Source organism: Lactuca serriola, chromosome 4, assembly GCF_051521515.1.
Source record: "Lactuca serriola cultivar US96UC23 chromosome 4, Lser_US96UC23_V15, whole genome shotgun sequence".
In the NCBI taxonomy this organism is placed as follows: domain Eukaryota; kingdom Viridiplantae; phylum Streptophyta; class Magnoliopsida; order Asterales; family Asteraceae; genus Lactuca; species Lactuca serriola.
Window position 1 is genome coordinate 9,498,106 of NC_136411.1, and position 23,823 is coordinate 9,521,928.

General features: G+C 33.8%; 2 protein-coding genes across 2 annotated transcripts; both read left to right on the plus strand.

The window, feature by feature from the left end:
• The first annotated feature begins 4,763 nt into the window (after positions 1-4,763).
• LOC145098022 (uncharacterized) lies at positions 4,764-5,444 on the plus strand. The gene has a single exon (XM_079035707.1). The coding sequence runs from the start codon at positions 4,764-4,766 to the stop codon at positions 5,442-5,444; it is 681 nt and encodes a 226-aa protein (XP_078891833.1).
• Positions 5,445-18,951: 13,507 nt separating this feature from the next.
• On the plus strand, positions 18,952-22,236 carry LOC145101009 (spermidine synthase 1). Its single transcript, XM_079038181.1, has 9 exons — positions 18,952-19,244; positions 20,547-20,623; positions 20,727-20,849; positions 20,962-21,066; positions 21,152-21,224; positions 21,293-21,364; positions 21,445-21,640; positions 21,735-21,864; positions 21,941-22,236. The coding sequence occupies exons 1-9, from the start codon at positions 19,088-19,090 to the stop codon at positions 22,007-22,009; spliced, it is 1,002 nt and encodes a 333-aa protein (XP_078894307.1). The 5' UTR covers positions 18,952-19,087; the 3' UTR covers positions 22,010-22,236.
• The last annotated feature ends 1,587 nt before the right edge of the window (positions 22,237-23,823 follow it).

Consider the following 23,823-nt stretch of genomic DNA (forward strand, 5'->3'; position numbering starts at 1 on the left):
AACAAAGTCCATGCACTTCCTACCGATCAAAGAGACAGACAAGATGGAGAAACTAACAAGGAATTACATTAGAGAAGTTGTACGACTGCATGGTGTTCCCATATCCATTATCTCTGATAGAGATAGTAGGTTCACCTCAAGTTTCTAGCAGTTGCTACAAAGTTCTCTAGGAACTAGGTTGGACATGAGCACAGCCTACCATCCACAAACCGATGGACAAAGTGAGAGGACTATTCAAACTTTGGAAGATATGTTGCGAGCCCGTGTGATAGACTTTGGGAAGACATGGGATAATCATTTACCCCTTGTCGAGTTCTCCTACAATAACAATTATCACATAAGCATAAAGGTTGCTCCGTTTGAGGCCCTCTATGGCCGGAAGTGCAGATCCCCTCTGTGTTGGGCTGAAGTGGGGGATACGCAGTTATCTAAAGGACGAGTTCCTGACAGCACTCTCACAGGTCCATAAATTATTCGGGAAATAACAGAGAAGATCATTCAGATTCGTGAACGATTGAAAGCCTTTAGAGACCGACAGAAAAGCTACGCTGACAAGAGAAGGAAACCTTTGGAATTCCAGGTCGGTGACCGTGTTCTATTGAAGGTCTCACCCTGTAAGGGCTTGATATGCTTCGGAAAGCATGGAAAGCTAAACCCAAGGTACATAAGGCCTTTTGAGATTCTCGCTAGAATCGGCCCTGTAGCTTACAAACTCAAACTACCTCAAGAACTTAGTAACATACACCCTACCTTCCATGTGTCCAACTTGATAAAGTGCCTATCCGATGAGACTCTTGTTATCCCACTCGACGAGATTGAGATCAATGAGAGCCTCAACTTCGTTAAAGAACCAATATAGATCATGAACCGAGAGGTCAAGTTAACGAAGGAAGGTCGTATCCTGATAGTGAAGGTTCGTTGGAATGCCAAACGAGGACCTGAATTCACTTGGGAGCGCGAGGATCAAATGAAACTGAAATATCCTCATCTTTTCCCTTAGTTTATCTGTATTTGCTTAAACTCTAATTTCGGGACGAAATTCCATTTAACAGGGGGATGCTGTGACAACCTGAAATTTCTATCTTGTAAAGTCAATCAATTAAATAAAAAGTCAGACTCATTTCTACTATCTTTTAGCATTGTTAAGGGTCTGTTTGAGTGTTCTAAAGCCTAGTACATTCAAGGTTTGTTTGCTAGGATGTGTTAACTTAAGTTCGCTAAGTTGAAATCAAGCCAGAAACTCCATCACAAGGAGTTCACGGCCGCAAACTAGGGTTTACGGCCGTAAACCCACGGCCAGCCATGAACCCCTCCCTTAAGTATCAAATTCCTTCATTTCTTCCTCATTCCTCACATCTTCAAGGCTGAAACTCGAAATTCTCTCTCAAATATCATCAAGAACACTTCCATTGTTCTTCATAATTGTAAGTATTTCCTTTATTTTGAGTTAATATCTTTCACATTCAAGTGAAACCCTTTGATTTCTTCCATAAATCCAACTCTTTTGACATAGATCTTCAAATATTCATCCATTTTACCAAGAACACCATGAGCACACACTTGTTCTTGGTGGCCGTGAACCCCCCAAAGACTCCCCAAATCGTGAGTATCTCTTATATCGTCATGTATTCATTAGAAACACTTACTTTCCAACCTGAAATCAAACATATTGTTCATGATCTTCAAGAGTTTACGACCATAAACCCTTCATAAGATCATGGTGGTCGTAAACACATCAAGTGTTCTTGACTGTAAACACACCTATGGTCGTAAACACTCATAAGTGTGGCCGTAAACTCCTTTTTTCCAATCATATGTGATTGATACAATCCATTATGAGTGATTCCTAGTTCCTAAGGGTGTTTTCCACACATGATTAGTTGTTATGTACACTAATGTACACATATATGTGTTATTATATGTTTAATAGGATCTGTTTGTGCTCGGGATTTCAATGGGCATACTTAGCATCTTATATCAATCCTTCCTTCGAACCACTCACTACAGGTGAGTTTATACCCCCTACAATCAACCTCTTACATGTTATAAATGCTTTTTTTTGGGGCCGGGGGGGGGGGGGATACAAGTTGAAACACAATAGAATTATGTTTAGTTTTACATTTGAATTCTTGCAAACATAAGAACCTTAATGTTTTCAAACACTGCTAAACTTCATTTTCAAAACCCTTTTTAAATTACTTATAAAACCCTTTTTACTTTCAAAATCATATTCATATAGATATTTAAGTATAAATATGCTTTAATGGACTTAGGACTAATGTTAGCATCCTTGACTCCTGTTCCTTGTTCGGTTGTAGGCTTAGGGTAGGATTCACTAGTCTGACTGTCGATTAACTTATACATATACATCCTAAGTACTTATATGAATATTAAACACCATTTTCAAGGATATATTTAACTTAATCATTTATGATAAACAAGTGAGTCTTTCAACATGTCAGTTATACAACAAACATGCTAGTAAACTATAATAGGTATAGTTTAGAGAATTACTATTTACTATTCTCGCACAATGAAACTTACATGAGTCGGTCCATAACATGAGTCAGATCATTCATACTATAACAAGAACAGAAAGGAACACATACATTTACAAATAGGAACATATACAATTACAAAAGGAACATATACACTATAACTAGAACAAGATAACAATAATGTGAGATACTATTTCATGGCACAACAATACAATTGTTGTGTCACGTTTTTTTAAACCAGAGTCTCCTTCTCGTTTTCTCTCAAAAGTCATAAGAATTCATCCAAATCTTCAAACCATATTCATATAATATTCAAATCTTCATATTCACCAAGAACATCTTCAACCATTTTCCCAGAAAGCGAAATCTTCAAAATAGTTATTAAGAATTTGATTACGGATATTTCACGTGTTTTAACACGAAGAACATCACTACCACATCGTACACAGTCAACAACACACCCGATGTGAGTTCATACCCCTACAATTTTCACGATTTTTATATGTTTTGGGGGGGGATACAAGTAAAACACAAGATAAATTGTGTTAATATACAAAGCGTTACATTTATATTTTTAATAAATACAAATATACATATGGGTACAAATTTGATACAGTAAAACTTTAACCATTTTGTAACATGTCGAGCAAAAATGGTATAATTACATAAACAAACTTATATAATTATTTTATTCCAATTTATTATCATGGTAAATTTGATAATAATATACAAATGATTCACCATTTCAACAAAACATTTATATAAACTATAACTGGTATAGTTTATAGAACATACACACTATTTTACCCGGTTGGGGGCACAAAAAATAATTATTTAAAAGAGTAATTACTTTTCATACTATGTAAACATTTACATACAAACGTTACAAGAAAAAGGAATTTCACTACACTATACGTAAACCGTTAATATAGCTTTGTGAGACATTATCTTCAAGTACTTACCCAAGTACCAATAAAAGTCTTGTATTATAACCAGAGTCTCATGGAGGGAGAGTGTGACACTTGTGTATAGATCTATATGTGACTGACAATCTCGCACCTAAGTTGATTGTAACAGCTAGACCGGCAGGTGTGGGGTGACAAATTTCGTGCCTGAAGAACGTCGTACATGCCATATAGGTCATTAGCATGGTTATAATAACTCACAATTTGGTATTAACAATATGTTTGGTTTATGAACACATACACATCTTCAAATGGTTTTATTTATTTAAAACTACATTACATTATTTTTTAGTACAATACAATTTACAATTCTGTAAACATGCATTCAAATAGTTTTATAAAGATATAAAATTATACTATATTACTACAAAGTACAAGAATACTTATACATTTTGGTCTTGGAACAATTAAGACTACATTACATCTAAGAGAAAATATTGGATTTTCTGAAAGAACACACTATCATTTTCAAGGAACAAAGACATACATTTCTCATACAAATACTTATGAACTCACAAACTTAATTGTTGACACTCTCTTTTTAAAACCACTTGTATTCTTAAGAAATCAATAGACAGGTACCCACATAGGTTTTGGTGAAGACGGAGCTTAGTATTGTTACGTCTTATATTTTGTTGTGTGCTTTTGGAGTCAGACAATGATTTAAATACAATGTAAATACTAAATTATCGATACAATGTTTGTAATGCTTTGATCTCTATTATGAAATTGTTATGATACTGTACATGACGTCATCCGCCCCTGGACGTTTCCGTCGTTTACTCTAAAGGAATTTTTAAATAATTCCCGTCTTATCTTATCTTTAGTTTAGATCTCTTTTATCTTTAACAATTGTTAAGGCTAGTTTGTTATTTTCTTTTCCTTGATGTTATTTATACCCATCGTGGGATATCAATGAAGATGAGTTTTTTCAATCAATCAATTCCTTTATGGTATCAGAGCGGACGATCTGGCCTGAAATCGAAACTCATTAGCGATGGGTACTAATGATAAGGAGAAGGACAAGGCAGAGAGTTCCGGCGGAGATGAAGGAAACCCAATCGACTCCAATTCTCCATTCTATCTACATGTATCAGATTCACCAAGACAAATGCAGGTGAACGAAGTGTTAACAGACAAAAATTATGGGGATTGGTCGCAGGAGATGGATAATTTCCTGTTTGCGAAAAACAAAATGGGTTTTGTAAACATATCCATTAAGAAACCGGAAGAACACGCAGGCAATTACATGATGTGGATGAGATGTGACGCCATGATTAAGGGCTGACTCACCACAGCCATGGAGAAGAGCATTAGATCCAACGTAAAATATGCAGCTACATCAGCAGAGATGTGGGACGATCTCAAAGAGTGTTTTGGGAAAGAAAGTGCCCCACGTGCCTATGAGTTGAAGCGGACGCTCACTATCACACATCAAGACGGAGCATCAGTCTCGTCCTATTACACTAAGATGCTTACTGTTTGGGATGAGATTCAATCAGTGAGTCCGTTACCCCACTGTACATGTGGGCTTTGCACCTGTGAAATAGGAAAAAGGCTGAATGAATGTAAAGAAAAAGAAAGGCTTTATGAGTTCTTGCTGGGCCTCGATGATGTGTACTCTACAGTCAGAATGCAAATTCTGACCTCAAAGCCCACACCCACCTTGGGAGCAGCTTATCATCTGGTCGCCAAGGACGAGCAGCAACGAGCGATTTCAGCGACAAGAAAGCCCTCCCATGAAGCTGCCGCCTTCCAAAGCTTTTCTTACAAACGAGATACCACCAACAATGAGGCATCACAGAAAAACAAGTTATCTAGCAAGGAGGCGAATCGCAATACACAAGAAGTGGAGCAATGTGTTCATTGTGGCAAAAATGGGCATAATAAGGAGGGGTGTTTTAAAAGGATATGGTACCCGGATTGGTGGCCAGGAAAAATTGAAGAAGGAAGCTCCAAAGGCAGCTTTCGCAGAGTCTAGTTCAAGTCCAATATAAGGGCTAATAGGTGAACAATACCAATTGGTTCTGAAACACCTCTCTATCAACACGCCTAAGTCTGGAGACACGGAAGATTTAAGTGCTAATATGGCAGGTAATAATCACAAAAATAAGCCTTGGATTGTTGATACAGGTGCAACTGAACATATGACAGGGAACATTTATTTACTTGAAAACAAAGTGAATTGTTGTCATGAGAACCCAGTCAAAATACCAAATGGTGCCCTGGTGCCTGTTGAGGGAAATGGAAGATCGACACTTCCCAATGGGATTTAGATCAAAGATGTTTTATATATACCCAAGTTTCAGTGCAATTTAATCTAAGTAGGTCGTTTAACAGATGATCTCAATTGTGTTGTAACTTTCTTTCGTGGTTTCTGTGTTGCTCAGGACTTAGAAACGAGGAACTTGATTGGAGTGGGTAATCGGGAGAAGGGGCTGTATCAGATGGATTCGGAAGTAGGGAAGAGAAAGGCTATGCTGGTTTCCACTGATGTAGAGGCATGACATAGAAGACTTGGACATGCTTCGGAATCCAAACTTCATAGGATTGATTTTTTGAAGAATTTTACTTTTGATTTAAGAAATAAAATGTGTGATTCATGTGTAAAGGCAAAGCTTACTAGATTGCCATTTTCCCTTTCTTCTATTAAGAAGAATGAATGTTTTGACTTAATCCATTGTGACATATGGGGTGGGTATCGTACCCCTTCTATTTTTGGTGCACGTTATTTCTTGACCATAGTGGATGATTATAGTAGGGCGGTTTGGGTCTTTCTTCTCAAGCATAAGTATGAAGCTAGCGTGTACTTAATACATTTTTGTAAAATGGTAAAGACACAATTTGAAAAGAAAGTCAAAAGAATAAGGAGTGATAATGGTGGTGAGTTTGTTTCCACAATCATGAGAGAATTCTATTCGACATAAGGGATTACTCTTGAAACATCTTGTGTCAAGACACCACAACAAAATGGTGTAGTTAAGCGCAAGCATCGCCATCTACTTGAAGTTTCCCGTTGCCTTCGTTTTGTAGCCATGTTACCAATCAAGTTTTGGGGTGAGTGTGTTCTTGCAGCCACATACATTATCACTCGATTACCATCAAAGGTAATTAGTTATAAAACGCCATTTGAACTCTTATTCAAGCATAAAATCAATTACGATCATATGAGGGTCTTTCGTTGCTTGGTGTATATTAGAAATACAGAAACAAAAGGAGATAAATTCAAAGTGAGGGGGAGGCCTGGAGTTTTTATGGGTTATCCACACGGTAAAAAGGGATATTGTGTTTATGATCTTGATGACAACAAGATCATAGTATCGCGAAATGTCAAGTTTGTTGAGAATAGTTTTCCCTTTAAGGAAAACAAAGACAAACCACAACCATGCAATGCAGAACATAATTTCAATCCAGGTGACCCACCTGAACAAAAAAAGCATGTATCAAGCAAAAGATACACCCACATAAACAATGCAAGAAATTCTAGATGTTGTTCAGAAACATGTCGAGGATAACACAATTCCTGACAACCAAGAATCTCAAAGTCAAGGCGAACAACCACGCCATCATGTTGAAGAACCAAAAGCTCCTGGACAGTTTTTCGGAAAGAAATCAAGAATTAGAACCATGCCTAAGAAATTCAACGACTTTGTCGTCACACTCCCTCCCTCGATAAACAACTCGTTGTCAGCAACCACACAGTCCTCTTCCACGGACCATCCAATAGCGAATTACATTTCGTACGAGAATTTTTCTTCAAAACACAAGGCTTTCTTGTCTGCTGTGAGCAGTCACGAAGAGCCCAAATTTTTTAAACAAGCTTCCAAGGATGCAAAGTGGAGGGAAGCTATGCAGAATGAAATTCGAGCCTTAGAGAAAAATGGTACTTGGACGCTTGAACACTTACCACCGGGAAAACGAGCAATAGGTTCCAAATGGGTTTATAAAATCAAGTATAAACTGAATGGTGAGATAAAACGCTATAAAGCCATATTGGTGGCGAAGGGTTTTACACAAATGGAAGGGGTTGACTTCCATGATACCTTTGCACCGGTGGCAAAACTTGTAACAGTAAGAACTCTTCTTGCTGTTGCAACTAAAAGGGACTGGGTTGTTCATCAATTGGATGTGATCAATGCCTTTCTACATGGCGACCTTGATGAAGAAGTATACATGTGTATTCCGGAAGGATTTTCAAAGGAAGGAGATCATAGAGTGTGTAGGTTGAGAAAATCACTCTATGGATTGAGGCAAGCCTCCAGGAATTGGTACCAAAAATTTACTGTAAGTCTCACTCGTTTACAATTTGTGCAATCTCATGTAGATGCTTCTCTCTTTGTGTACAAGAGAGACAATTCATTTGTTGTAGCTTTAATTTACGTGGATGACGTAATCATTGCTGGCAATGATTTAGACAAAATTCAAGCAACAAAAGACTATCTTGACAAGCAATTTAGTATTAAAGATCTGGGCCCATTGAAGTACTTTCTTGGAATAGAAGTAGCTAAAATAGTTGATGGAATAGTGTTGAGTCAGAGAAAATATACACTAGATATTTTGGAAGATAGTGGGATGCTTGGTTGTAGGCCTAGTTCTTTTCCTATGGAACAAAACTTGCAACTTAACCTTTGTATTGACAGTGAGACGGTTGATGCTAGCCAGGACGTTTAGTAGGGAGACTACTTTCTTTGCAAGCTACACGACCAGACATCGCATATTCAGTTAATATTCTCAGTCAGTTGGGTGCAAATCCTAGAAAACCACACATGGATGCTGCATTACGGGTCCTCAGGTACTTGAAGGCAACACCATGGCAAGGTATTTTTATGTCACACCCCAAAACCGAAACGGCGGAAACGTTCTGGGGTGGATGACGTCATGTCAAGTATCACAACACATGCATTATAGTAATCAAAGTACAACAAAACATTGCATTAATAGTAATAGTTTTACATGGTTTACTTTACAATACATCAAGGTAATACAAGTAAATATATAGGTGTAGCTTGGCACAAAATAGTCTTCAACAGAAGCTCCTGGATTGTACCTGTCTAATGTTGACCTGAGAATACCAGTTATTTGAAAAGCGAGTATCAGCATTTTTACAAATGCTGGTGAGTTCATAAGCATTTAGTGGCATTTTATTCAAATAACTTTAATGAAAGTGGTAGTTTCTGTGTATCTATTACATTAGTGTCTTTTCCATAAGATCCTATATTTTCTTTAATAAGAGCAGTCTTCTACCAAGACTGGACGGAGTTATGTGGTAAAAAGGTAGTTTTCCCTTAATCGCTATCATTATCAAAATATAGAATTTGATTATTAAGAAAGCAGGAGAATTCAGGGATAAAACATATGCCTCAGCAGTGAGGAATGCTAACTAAGGCAAAGGAATCATAGACTCCAGGAGAGTATCGAATGAACGACACGCCTGGCTCAGTCTAACAGAAAGAGACACAGACCCTAGACGGTACCAAATGAAAGGTACAACTAGTAAGGTCTAAAACAGTGAACACAGACCCCAGACAGTATCAATTGAATGATACGTCTAGCAAGGTCTAAAACAGTGAATACAGACCCCAGACGGTACCAAATGAATGATACGTCTAGCAAGGTCTAAAACAGTGTGACTCCGAGAGTGGGTTCCAACATATAGTGTAAATTGCTGGTGAAAAACCATTACCTTAAGGCCATGAATTATAAGGTAACCTGGGATACTCGTAACCATACTAACCGACACTAGAGTACCTGGCGCCCTAAAAGCGTCTAGAGAATATGACATTTGTCACCCCTTAGCTTAGTAGGCCGTTGACTGTAGCTAGCAGTTAGGGTGCGGGGGTGTCAATCCCGTATAGATCTATACACACAATGTCCGCTCTCCCTACAGGAGACTATGGTTACCAACTAGACGACAGAGAAGGCCGTGTCCCGAAAATGCATCCCAAATAGTGGGTAGAGGGTTTCCAATGTAAGTGTTGAACTGGTGGTAGAGACTCTTAACTGAACTGACTAATGTAAACCTGTATGTCTATGTTTGTGTACATAATATATAATTAATGATCAAACGACCTTCGGACAGACGTCCGATCCCACCAGACCACATCTCAACGAAGAAAAGGAAATAGGGCGAACAGGCCTTCCTAAGTCCTTCAAACATTATTTATATGCATCTATACAAGCACAGGCATACATCTAACTATGTGGAAGTGTTATCAGGTATAAGCGTATAATGAAGTGGAGACATTCTCAAGTATAAGTGTATCACGAAGTGGAAGCGTTCTCAAGTATAAGTGCATCACGAAGTGGAGACGTTCTCAAGTATAAGTGTATCACGAAGTGGAGGCGTTCTCAAGTATAAGTGTATCACGAAGTGGAGGCGTTCTCAAGCATAAGTGTATCACGAAGTGGAGGCGTTCTCAAGTATAAGTGTATCACGAAGTGGAGGTATTAACTAAACATAAATAACGCAGTAGTATCTTAACCAAGTAGAAGTATAAAAACATAGACGAAAACTTTGGAAAACCTTTATATATTAAGAAAATCACGACTTGGTATTCCTTTGTAAAATAAGTTTGAAAATCTTTAAAAATCCTTTGAAAACCTTTCATAAACAAGTTTAAAATGAAACTTTGATTAAACATCATAAGTAAAAGCTGAACAAATAACTATGTTTTTAGAAAACCATTTACAGTGTCATTCTCGGTAAAACAGTTAACAGTGTGGTCAATCCTTGTGCATGCGGGTTATCAATCACATGTGATTGATATGATAAATGGCATCTTTAACTTGTATTCCCCCCCTATAAAACATGTAAAAACATTTAAAAGGTTCATTCAGGGGTATGAACTCACCTGGTGTAAGTGGACCCAACGAAGGCGCCGGTTGGGTGCTCGGTGTCAAATAAAGACTTGAACACACTTAGTGACCTATTTAACATATGATAACATATTTTCACATACAATTAGTATATATAGTACTAATTAAACAAGTATACGCACCCTAAGGAGCGGAAAACACTTTGGTTAAGTGTTTGGGGTGTCCCGGGTAACATTTAAGGGCTTGAATGACTTAGGAATGGAGTTTACTCTCCAAGAGTAAACTCTATACACTTAGTTTACGGCCCTGGGAAAACTCCCATGAGTTTATGGCCGTAAACTCATGGTGAGAGTGTTCTAGGATGTGTAAAGGCTTAATATCGATCGTGGAATTTTGCTAGGTCCAAATCTAACTTGTATGAATGGATTTAATGCTTCACATGGACCATTGAGGAGTTTACGACCCTAAGCAAGGGAGCTTATGGCCGTAAGCTCCTATACACTCTTTCTTTTGGAGTTTTAAGGGCTTATGTGGTAGAGGGTAAATTCCTAAGCATTTTTCCAAGTCAAATGGGGAGTTTAGGGCACCATTTATCCCCCTTATAGGAGTTTACGGCCCAGGTACCCTTTCATAAGGGGTTTACGGCCGTGAACTCCCCCATGGAGTTGTTTTAATTGACTTTAAGGTCCCTAGCTTGTTGTTGGTCGTTTCTAGAATTTAATCCAAGGCCATTAGTGTGTTTAAGGGCATTTTTAACACACAAATATGAGTTTACTCGCCATGAAGAGGAGTTTACGGCCCAAGCATGTTCTTGGGCAGTAAACTCATGTTTACTCCCCAAAATGCTAGTTCAAGGTGTTCTAAGTCCGATTCCATAAGCCTACAAGTCATATCTAAGCCTTAAGGACAATTTGGAGGGGTTTTGGGGCTTAAAAACCCCATTAAATGGTGTTCACGGTCCAAGAGTGTTCTTGGGCCGTAAACACATGATTATGTCCCTATTTTATGTTTTAAACTCGAATTTGCAGGCTAGATAAGTTATAAAACGAGTTAGGATAGTTTACCTACTCGTTTGGGGCTCGAAACGGACGATTTTTGGCTCGAATTTAAGTTGTAGAGAGAGAGAGAGAGAGAGAGTAGGGAGAGTGTGAAAAGTCTCCAATGGACTCCACTCACCCTTATATAGGGGTTGGAGTTGGGGCTCAGTGGGATTCTACTCGATACTGCCGTTATACGGGGCTTTTGGTCGCACCCGATTTAGTGGTCGTAATAATAAAAACTAACTTTTTCCAAATTACTATGGAAATGTAATTTAAGTGTTTTTATTTACTTTATTACGACTATAACGACATAAAACATAAATAAATAAAACATTTATTTATTTGACGACCTCTTATTAACGGAACTTTTATACAGTGGAATATTCTGTTAACGGTAACGGGGTAATGTAACGGAATAACTTTGGGTTGTCACATTTTATACCACGAGATGGTGGTTTGGAACTACAGGCTTACTGTGATTCTGACTGGTTGGGATGTGCTTACACTCGGAGATCATGTACTGGCTACTTATTGCTTTTAGGAGGTGCTCCCATTTCATGGAAAACCAAAAAGCAAACAGTGGTGTCACGTTCTTCAGCCGAAGCAGAGTATAGGGCTATGGCAATCACAGTTAGTGAAGTTTTGTGGGTACGTTGGTTATTGAAAGTGTTGCAAGCTCCTCAAGATCATCCCACGCCTCTCTATTGTGACAACCAAGCTGCACGAGACATATCAAACAATCCCGTCTTCCATGAAAGAACAAAACATGTTGAGATGGATTATTATTTTGTTAAGGAAAGAGTTGAAACCAAAGAAATTCAACCTGTTCGTGTTGACACTAAACTACAAGTTGCTGATCTTTTTACCAAGGCTCTAGGAGCAGAACGACTTCGTATTATGTCGGGCAAGCTGGGCATTCGAAATCTGCATGCTCCAGCATGAGGGGGAGTAAAGGAATTTTTAAATAATTTCCGTCTTATCTTATCTTTAGTTTAGATATCTTTTATCTTTACCAATTGTAGCTAGTTTGTTATTTTCTTTTCCTTGATGTTATTTATACCCATCATGGGATATCAATGAAGATGAGTTTTTTCAATCAATCAATTCCTTTAGTTTGGGGGTGTGACAGTATCTTATGTTGTTTAACACTTTTCTATACATATTCTTTTTACAACGTATGCATCTTTGCGTAAAAAGATATTTTCTTACTTAGCTAATAATGCTATGTTGCAATGCTTGATCACATAAAAGAAACCAACAAGTCAGTGACTAATAAAAGAAATCGGAGGGAATGCATGCATGTTTTTGTTTTGACAACTAACATTTGTTTGCATGACCAAATCATTATTGGTGACAAACTACTACAGATGATAGATACTATACAAGGAACAAATAAAAGTAAGATGTTATAAAAAAAAGTAAAATTTATACGTTTTTTACATCGGTCAACCCGGCCACCGGACGTGTATAACGCTAGTTGAAAATGTCAACAAAGACCCAATCAATTCAATATTCCCTGAAGTGACTCGTAGGAAAAGACATGGTCTCCATGAATCTCAAGAAAGAAGATTATGCTCGATTTGTAGCTAGATAATTGTTATCCATTATGAACACTCATGTATAAATATGGAGCTATCCTTACACAAAACACTCACTGCTAATAACACACAATAACTCTCATTCTCTCTACACCACCAGTTCTCTTTTGTAACCTTTTTTATTAATAAAATACTAGAGGCAGTTTGACTCTTAAGGTATTATGCCGAATATCTTAGCCAAGATCAAGACATTTCCTCGTATATCATGTGTTGCATTTTTAATCTTTTACTTTTATATGTTACAAACATCTTAAATTTTCAGCATTTTCGTATTTTTATGCACTTTGAACATCTTAGTATTTTAACATATCTCAATTATCTTAAACATTTTATGTACCTTAAATATCTCTTGCAATTTTGCATATTTTGAAAATTTGGAGACTTTTCTAACATAATTAAGATATTTCAAACATTTTACGCTCTTTGTCTATTTTTTATAGTAAAAGTATTCACAACAAGCTTTTTCATTAATGATATAATTAACATTCTAGATATATCAAGTAAGTATACAAAACCAGTGGGGGTATAGATATAATTAACATTTTAGATATATTAAGTAAGTATACAAAACCAACAGGGGGTTTAAAAGGGGGATGGGGAAGGGGAAAGGGGGGGGGGGGATATGGAGCTGCACATGACCCAATTTTTTCATTATATATTTTGATTTAAAAATACAAAATCATAATAAAGATAATGATCATTTTTTTCTTATTCGTCCTGGGCCTTTAAAAATATTTTATTTTTCAGAACCGGCCTGACAAAACCTTTAATATATCTATTTGCATTAATACGTCATCATGTTATATTAAATTTGGTATCAGAGCAATTAATCCGTCATTGCTTACGTCATTCCTCCCGCCTCCGAAAAAGCAGATATCTTCTCTTAATCTTTATTAATTCCGTCATGTTGTTAAATTTATCAGAGCAATTAATCCGTCATCATGTTATATTAAATTTGGTATCAGAGCAATTAATCCGTCATCATGTTATATTAAATTTGGTATCAAAGCTAAGTTACGTTCTTATTATTTTACATATTCAATCTATCGTCAATAAGAAAATAAACATATGCAACATCGTAAACATAATAATGAAAGATCATTGTTTTTAAATACTCATATTTAAAAAGTCATCACCAACAACTAAGATATTTATCATAAGAAGATTTAATATCATAAATATGTCTTAAGAAATAGAAAATACACCAATCATTATTAATAACGAAGAAAATGAATCGGGATACACTTTTGATGCTCTAATTAATAAAAATAATATTAATAAAGATGTTATAAGAAAATCAAATTTTACACTATCTGAAAAACATAATTTTAGATATAACTCATTAAAAAATTTCTTTTCTAGAAAAAATATTATATATTATGGAAAAATTATAGGAGAAGAACCAATACCTATGGAATCAACTCAAGGAAATATTATTATACGTATATTAAATAGACAACAAATTAGAAATAGACTATCTAGTATTAAAGAAATAGATAGAACAAAAACCGCTTATATTCATATATCAATTATTCAAATAATTTTAAAAAGTACTTTTAGTATTTAGACACACCAATAAAATTAGAAATTAGAGATGATCGTATAATTAATAATCAAGAAAGTATTATTGCAAAAGGAAAATGAAATTTAATTGAAGGAAAAATAAAATTTGATATTAATATACAACTAGGATTAAGTCTAAAAGATAAAAATTTAAGTAATAGTATTACCGTACGATATAAATTATTAAGACAAAATTTTATGTTAAAAGGAAATCATCCATTTACTATTACATATCAAATAAATTATGCATTAACAAATTCTCATCATAGTATTACGTTTAAAACAGAAGATAGAATTTATATAGATAAACAATTTACACCTTTATTATCATTTGAATCACCAAATATGACTAATAATAGAATTTTTAATGAAACTAATTTTCAACCAATAATAACTACTCTGTTAATAAAAAGAAATCCAATTATAGAACCTATATTAGAGAATCAACCTACAACATCTACTAATAGCCAAGATGAAAAATTAGAAGACATAAAACAAATGATTAAATCATTAAGTTTAAAAATATGACAGAATCATCCAGTAATCCTTTAAAATATTTTAAAACACTTGAAGGTTCATATCAAAATACAAAACCGTGCATACCAGATAAAGAAATGATTATAGAAATACCGCAGAATTTACCACAAGGAACAATATATAATATTGGTCTTGATTATGAAGAAGATAAATCAATAGGAGATAAGTTAAATATAATTAGTCAAAAATTAAATAATATTATAGAAATAGAAACTTTACTTGTACTAAAACAAATTCATGAGCTATTACAAAGTTTAACTCAACAGAAAATATTACTTGAAAAATATTTAAAAATAAAAAATATTAAAAAAGAGCCACTTGAAAAACCGCTTGAACAAAAACCACTCACTATTAAACCACCTTTTACATGGTAAAAATAAATAATGAGCAATAAAACTCAAATATATTGTAATTTCGATAATAAATATAAAATCAATTTACTTAAAAAATTATGGAAAGATTTAGAAAATTCCACAAAACATTTAAAAGAAAAAGAATCTGAAGTACAAGAACTAATTTCTAAAAACAAAAATTATACTGCATATCAATTAATTAAAATAGGAAGATTAAGAACTCAAATTAATCATTTTAAAATAGTAATAAAAAACATTAACAATTCAATTAATTTTCTTTCAGACGCCTTAATAATTTGTTAAAATGAATTCAAAAGTACAAATTTATTCTTCAAAAGATAACATGCTTTGGACTAATATATTAAAAAACCATTGGAAAATAAATTCTAATATCTCTAACACCATTCAACACTTAGAAAAAACTTTATCATATGAACAAAACTATTTGATAAGATTACACTCGGAAGATGAAGAATATAGTAATCAATTAAAAAAGATATCTCGATTACAAGAAGGAATTAAGAAATACAAAAAATCACAAAATCGTAATTTAAAAACAATACGCAATGCTTCAACCATTCTAACAAACACAACTTTTTAACATGAAAACTTTACACATATAGAAATCTATAAATCAACTCTAATGAGTAGAAGAAAAACAAATATTAATCCAAATAGTACTTTTATTACAACTAAAATACAAGAAAAAGAACTAATCTCATATATAGATACAGGAGCTACTTTATGTTTCGGAAGAAAAAAGATATTAAAAAATTGGGAAAAATTAGAAAAACCATTAAAAATTACAATTGCTGATAAATCAATTCACAAAATTTGGTTTGTAGGAAGAGACATAGATATAGTAATTGAAAAAGCACTATTTAAAACTCCAACAATATATCAACACGATTCAGGAATAGATTTAGTAATAGGAAATAATTTTCTTAAATTATATCAACCATTTACACAAACAAATGATCATACAAGTCTCAATCACCCAACAAAAGGTAGTATAAAAACTGCAATTATCAAACATTTTGATCTTATTAAAATAATCAAACAGGAAGTTGGCTTTCAACTATGCATATTACTAACATTCGCTAAAGAAATTGCTGAAAAACAACTCGAAGAAGTATGTAGTGAAAACCCGTTAGATCATTTAAAAAATAAAAATAATCAAGAAATAATAATATTATTAAAAAACCCTAATGACGAAGTTAATATTCCAAACAAAATTCCATATAGTATCAAAGATGTTTCTGAATTTAAACAAGAATGTACTGAATTACTAGAAAAAGGAATCATTCGACTTAGCACAAGTCCTCATTCTACACCTGTATTTTATGTAGAAAATAATAATGAAATAAAACGAGGAAAACGAAGAATGGTAATTAATTACAAGAAAATGAACGATGCTACTATTGGAGACTTATACAAATTACCACGAAAAGAATATATTTTAGAAAAAATAAAAGGAAATACACATTTTAGTACATTTGACGCAAAATCCGGATATTGGCAACTACGCTTACATGAAAATACGAAACCACTAACTGCTTTTTCATGTCCTCCTTAGAAGCATTATGAATGGAATGTCCTTCCATTTGGTTTAAAGCAGGCACCAGCAATATATCAACGATTCATGGATGAAACCTTAAATGGTTTAGATCATATTTGTCTTGCATATATTGATGATATAATTGTTTTTACAAAAGGAAATGAACAAACACACATCGACGCAGTTATCAAAGTTTTACAAAGAATCAAAGAAAAATGTTTAGTTTTATCAAAAAAGAAATCAAAACTTTTTAAAACTACAGTTGAATATATTGGTTTAAAAATTGGAGAAAATGGTCAACTATCTTTAACAGACAACATATGAGAAAAATTAAATATGTTTCCTAATAAACTTGAAAATAAAAAACAAATACAACGATTCCTTGGTTGTTTAAATTATATTGCAGAACAAGGATTTTAAAAAAAAATTAGCAAAAGAAAGAAGAATTTTACAAAAGAAAATATCAGAAAAAATACCTTGGTCTTGGACAAATACAGATACTATTTTAGTACAAAATATAAAAGAAAAAATTCAAGTTCTTCCTACCTTATATAATGCAAAAATCGACGATTTTCTAATTGTGGAAACAGATGCGTCACAAGACACTTGGGCAGGATGCCTAAAAGCAATCATACGTGGAAAAGTATTATTAGGATTAGATAGTGAAGGAAACCTCACATTTAACTCATCAAAAGTACACAATGATAAAGCATACACTGGTATGAAAATACCATCCGAAGTAAACAATGATAAAATATACAGTGATATGAAAATATCACCAAAAGCATACACTGATACAAATGTATCACCTGAAGTATTAAAAACAGATAAATATGAGCAAAAATTATGCAAGTATATATCGGGAACATTTTCCCAAACGGAGCAAAATTACAACACACATGAACGAGAAACACTAGCATGTCTCAGAACATTGAAAAAAATGGAAAGTCGACCTACTCCAAACCAGATTCAAGCTACGCACAGATTCCAAATATCTACTTGGCTTTTGGCGATATAAATTACAAGAAGATTATTGTCGTGGACGTCTAATCCGTTGGCAATTACAATTACATCAGTTTCACCCATACCTCAAGTATATCAAAAGTGCCAACAACCATATAGCAGACACACTAAAAAGAGAATGGAAGCCATCATAAAGCAACCCAGATAAGAAGCAACACTATTCATGGAAGACTAACACAAAAATTAAAAAATATCTGCTTTTTCGGAGGCGGGAGGATTGACGTAAGCAATGACGAAAAAAGACATTATTGAAGACATCTGTCCTTTCAATGTGGAAGAGATTATTATATTTTTCATTATGTAAAGTGTCGGTAGAAGGATTGTTATGTAATTAAATAGAAGTGTCGGTAGAATAATTATTAAGGGGGGGATGATCCATTTTTTTCATTATATATTTTTATTTAAAAATACAAAATTATAATCTTATTCGTCCTAGGCCTATAAAAATATTTTATTTTTTAGAACTAGCCTGACAAAACCTTTAATATATCTATTTGCATTTCTCCTTTAAAAGTATACATTTTTCAACATCTTAGGCATTTTCAACATCCTAAGCAGTTTTCAATTTGTCTTCCTAAAATTTTTAAACAAAATATCCCACCTCACACACTAATTTAGTTACAAAATTATTAAGTAGATTTTTTAACATCAACATTACGGATTCAGGAGTCCTTTTATGTGATTTGATGGTTATTTTGCAAAATACGATAAATTGATGGCCATGTTGGTATATTAATAAAAATTATCATTTTAATTACATTTTTATATTGTCGACCCATTTGATAATCCATTGATCCATTCATTTTACTTTTGACGTAAACATTTCACATTGGATCGCATGGTCACAAGATGATGAAACGACAAAGATATTCTTGGGCTGATTTTTCTATAATAAAATTTTGATTTTTAAAGCAAAAGATCTGACGATTTTCAGAGACCATTCAGAAAAACCCTAATCGAGTGCCATATCATTAGTTTTCATGTTTTTTTAATCCCCCAAAAGCAGAAAGATATCCATGCGTCTTTCTTAAGCAGAATCTTCATCTCTCTGTTCCTTTTTCATCCATTATTGTTTACGTTTGCGTCTCTAGGGTTCACAATTGCACTGAAAGTTTCATAGAGACGCAAAAACAGACATGACTGAACAGAACGTTGCTGCCATGGCTGATTTGCCGATGAAAAAGCCCAGAGAAGGAGAAGAGAACGGAGCATCTGCCACCGCCGCCAATGGCGGTGGAAACATATCGTCAGTCATTCCTGGTTGGTTTTCAGAGATTAGTCCGATGTGGCCCGGTCAGTTTCCTACAATTTTCGTGAATTTTTTCTCAATATTGTTTGTTTATGTTTATATGTTTACCTACAGATTGTTTACAGAGTTCCCCTGTTCTGTTTTTCTATACTATACTAACTTTCAGTTTTTTAGTATTCAACAATTCAAATTCCTCTCAGTCGAAAAGCTACCATGGTTATAATTGTTTGTTTAGCGGAATTTCCATGTAACCTGTATAAATCTGATGGGTTTTCATTATCATTCTCATAGATTACTTTTTCTAAAACAGTTTTCAGTTTTATTTTAGTCTGAGTTTATTCTAAAGATTGTTAATGACTTACGAAAGATGCTCTTTATGGTTTCATTATCATTTAGTCCGGTTTTTTTCCCACTTGGATACTTGAAAAAAAGGAATTTATCAATTACATATTTGTGCATCTGTAATCGTTAATAAAAGTGAAGAACCACGTTGCTTATGCACTAACATATTTGTTAAATCAATTATAGATATGTGGATGCTAGTAATGATGTAATAGATATGCTAATGGGAACTTCTTATAAAGCTTTTTAGTTTTGATAAGCCTTTAAAGTTTTGTGATCAATTATTTTTTTATTTTTCATTGCTAGAAATTGGTTTATGAGATGCTAATTTTGGGGGATTGTAATTTGAATTTCATCATCTATTATGTTTATAAACAGTGCAAAACCCTGATTCGTGTAAGATTTATTGATCCTATTTTGTTTAATTTCTTCATGATGTTTATAAACAGTGCAAAACCCTGATTCGTGTAAGATTTATTGATCCTATTTTTAGTTTTGATAAGCCTTTAAAGTTTTGTGATCAATTATTTTTTTATTTTTCATTGCTAGAAATTGGTTTATGAGATGCTAATTTTGGGGGATTGTAATTTGAATTTCATCATCTATTATGTTTATAAACAGTGCAAAACCCTGATTCGTGTAAGATTTATTGATCCTATTTTGTTTAATTTCTTCATGATGGTTTTTTGCTTTCTACTTTTTGTTGGGTTGCAATCATTTATTTTTTAATTTAAAGACGAAAATTTCTACACTTGGGTGCTGTGATTGTTGTACAGCATAATGTGTGTTACACATATGAATGGAAAACAAAATTGTCAATTCAGTTGAGCATGTGCATAAAGTTATGCAAAATTAATCATTTATATTGTCTGGTACTCACTTTATAAAGCCAAAAAAAGTCAAATATTTGACTTTTTTTGCAAGTCTAATAGAATGATGAAATCTGTATGAACTACTTTGGTTTCTTGAAACCCAAAGTGTTAATAGTCTCCACATTCATGCAGGAGAAGCACACTCTTTGAAGATCGAAAAGATACTGTTTCAGGGGAAGTCTGATTACCAGGATGTGATGGTTTTTCAGGTATTTTTTTTTATTTATTTAAAATAATTATTAATTTACAGAAAGAGATGAATATGATAAATATTAGTATTTGTGTTTCTGTTTGTTTGTTTGTTTGTTTCAGTCTGCAACATATGGGAAGGTTCTTGTTTTGGATGGTGTAATTCAACTTACAGAAAGAGATGAATGTGCATATCAAGAAATGATTACTCATCTCCCACTTTGTTCAATCCCTAACCCTAAGAAGGTTTCCCTAGCTATAACTCTTACAAACCATTTTATTAAAAAATAAAATAAAAAAAGCTTCATAGAATATAAATAACAAATCACCAAAATTTTCTGATTTTATTAATCCGCAGGTTTTGGTTATTGGAGGAGGAGATGGTGGTGTCTTGCGTGAAGTAGCTCGCCATTCTTCTGTCGAGCATATTGACATTTGTGAGATTGATAAGATGGTTGTTGATGTGAGTCATCATCACATTTTCCACATCATTTTATATTTAATTTTTATTAAAACTCAAACTGATTATCAAAATTTAATGTTTGCAGGTTTCTAAAGAATATTTTCCTGATGTAGCAGTTGGATACGAAGATCCCCGTGTCACACTCCACGTAGGAGATGGTATATATTATACATTTAACACAATCTTATTTTTATGAAAAATGTAATAATTTGCAATTGTTTTTTAGGAGTTGCATTTTTAAAGGCTGCTCAAGAAGGAAGTTATGATGCTGTTATAGTTGATTCTTCCGATCCAATAGGTAGGTATTGTAATACCCAAGTTAAAAAAAAAATTAAAATGAAGTTGAAAGGTTAATTTGGTAAATTCACATGGTGTCAGGTCCCGCACAAGAACTGTTTGAGAAGCCGTTTTTTGCATCGGTTGCAAAAGCACTTCGTCCAGGTGGCGTTGTTTGTACTCAGGCTGAAAGCATTTGGCTTCACATGCATATCATTGAAGATATTGTTGTCAACTGTCGTCAGATATTTAAGGGATCGGTTAACTATGCGTGGACTACTGTCCCCACATATCCAAGGTAAATGACCATTTTACCCTTACAAACAATATTATTCATCGTGGAAGGAAAAAAAAGATATGGGAAAATAGGTAATCTGGTTTTCTTTTTTCAGTGGGGTTATTGGATTCATGCTATGTTCAACTGAGGGACCAGAAGTTGATTTCAAGAACCCAATCAACCCAATGGATGAAAATGAAAGCCAAAACAAGTCTATAGGACCCTTAAAGTTCTACAACCAAGAGGTAACTTTTAAACATATTATTAATTATCCTGCAGCTTTTTCATCATTTTTTTTTTTATAACTTTTTCAACATACAGATTCATGCAGCTGCTTTCTGTTTGCCTTCGTTTGCTAAAAAAGTGATTGAAGCCAAAGCAGAAAAATGAAATATATGAGAAAACAGTTAGCAAGAGAAGGCAGAATAGCTCATGTAAAGTTTCACGGCTTCCAATTGTTGAATGAAGAAAGGTTCGAGCATCTTCAAGATGGATCAGAATAAGAATAATTTAAGGTTTTTGTTTCAGTCGCTATTTTCTTATTTACTTTTCTTTAGTATTTAAAATTTCAGTTCATGAGATGATGCATATCAAGCATCACTTAAATTTGTGCACAAGTTGTTATCTTTTAATAGATTTTATGTGGAATTTTTAATGTTGAACGGAATCTTTTGGGCTTCCATTCCTCTTAATCTTTATGGGTTGAAATGGATAATTTTGTTGGGCCTCTATGCACCCTTTTTACTAACTATTTTACCTAGTATATAGATATTTAGTAAAACTTATTTTTGATGAAAAATCGGAAAACCAGACCTTCAATTCTAAATCAAATATTACATTTAGATGAACTCGCTTATAGACTTGGTTGGATCTTTGATAACAAAGAATACCATAGACGATTTCATTTCTGATAACAATTCGAAGATAAGCACACCAAGGCATTGTTGTTATTCATGATGTGAAGACTTCAGGTGAAAAAAAAAAAACCAGTCGGGTTGATATTGTTTTAACAATAAATCTTGAATGAAAGTACTTTTTAGAATATCTGTTGAGATATTTAGACTAGACTACAATCCATGTAATCCACTTCCAATATCAACCTTTTTTTTACAACATTATCCTAATTTAGTGTATAGATTTGATATAGAGTATCATGTACTTAATTGAATTAATCTTTTAAGTAATATTACTTATATTAAGATTATCATATAATAATACCATATATATACATTTTAACACATATAATCAGGTTCACACATTGCATGTTATCAAATATACATTTAACGTATATTCTAGTCCAGATAATAAACATTTAATTTCATATATAAACATTCAATGAATATTTAATACTTTTAATAATTACTTCTATTAAAATTATGTTTATGAAAGTAACTATGCCCTCAATTTATTGAGGTAGAAGACTCATGGGAAAATTCAACTTCCTGACTAACACTTTAGTTTTTCCTTTTTAATGATGTGGCACTCGATATTCAGGTATGAGTTTTATATTTTCAAACCTTATGAATTTAGTGGCCGTGACATGGTGATGTAGGATTACCATGGTGTGAAACGTATGATAAAACATGCATTCTTAAGTTACAATGACGTGGTTATTTATTAGCCATGACATGGTGACGGTTGGGCTCACAACCCTAGATATCAGGCATTGGGCCCTATTTAAAGGAGGTGATGGCTAGAGTTTCATCAACCTTCAGCCTCCATCACCTCCAAGTGCCTTGAAGGAAACCCTAATCTTTTCTCCTCCATTTTAATCCTTTTTTGGTGTTCATGATCTTTTGAAGGAAGAAAGGAGTGTTATGGAGCAAAAAGATTAGCAAACTAACATCATTCCAGCCTCCTTGGGTATATCTTGTAACTTTGTAAGTCTACAAGCTCATATCTTTTGTTCTACCTTTCTAGATTTAGGTTTTTAAGCATATTTCTTCATATTTGAGTTGGTTTCAATAGATGGATTAAATAAAGTTGGCAACTTTCTTGATCCAGGAGGTCCCTATGAGGTTAGATGCTCCAGATTTGAACTGTTATGAAGTTTTGTGTTCATACATGGGTTTTTGACCCTATTTCTCACACTTTGACCTAATTTGAGTGAATGGCATACATTGGACATGCACGTCCATAAATTAACGCTTTTATGGATCTTTGGAGTATAAAGAAGCCTTTTGGAAAGTTTGATCAAACGACTT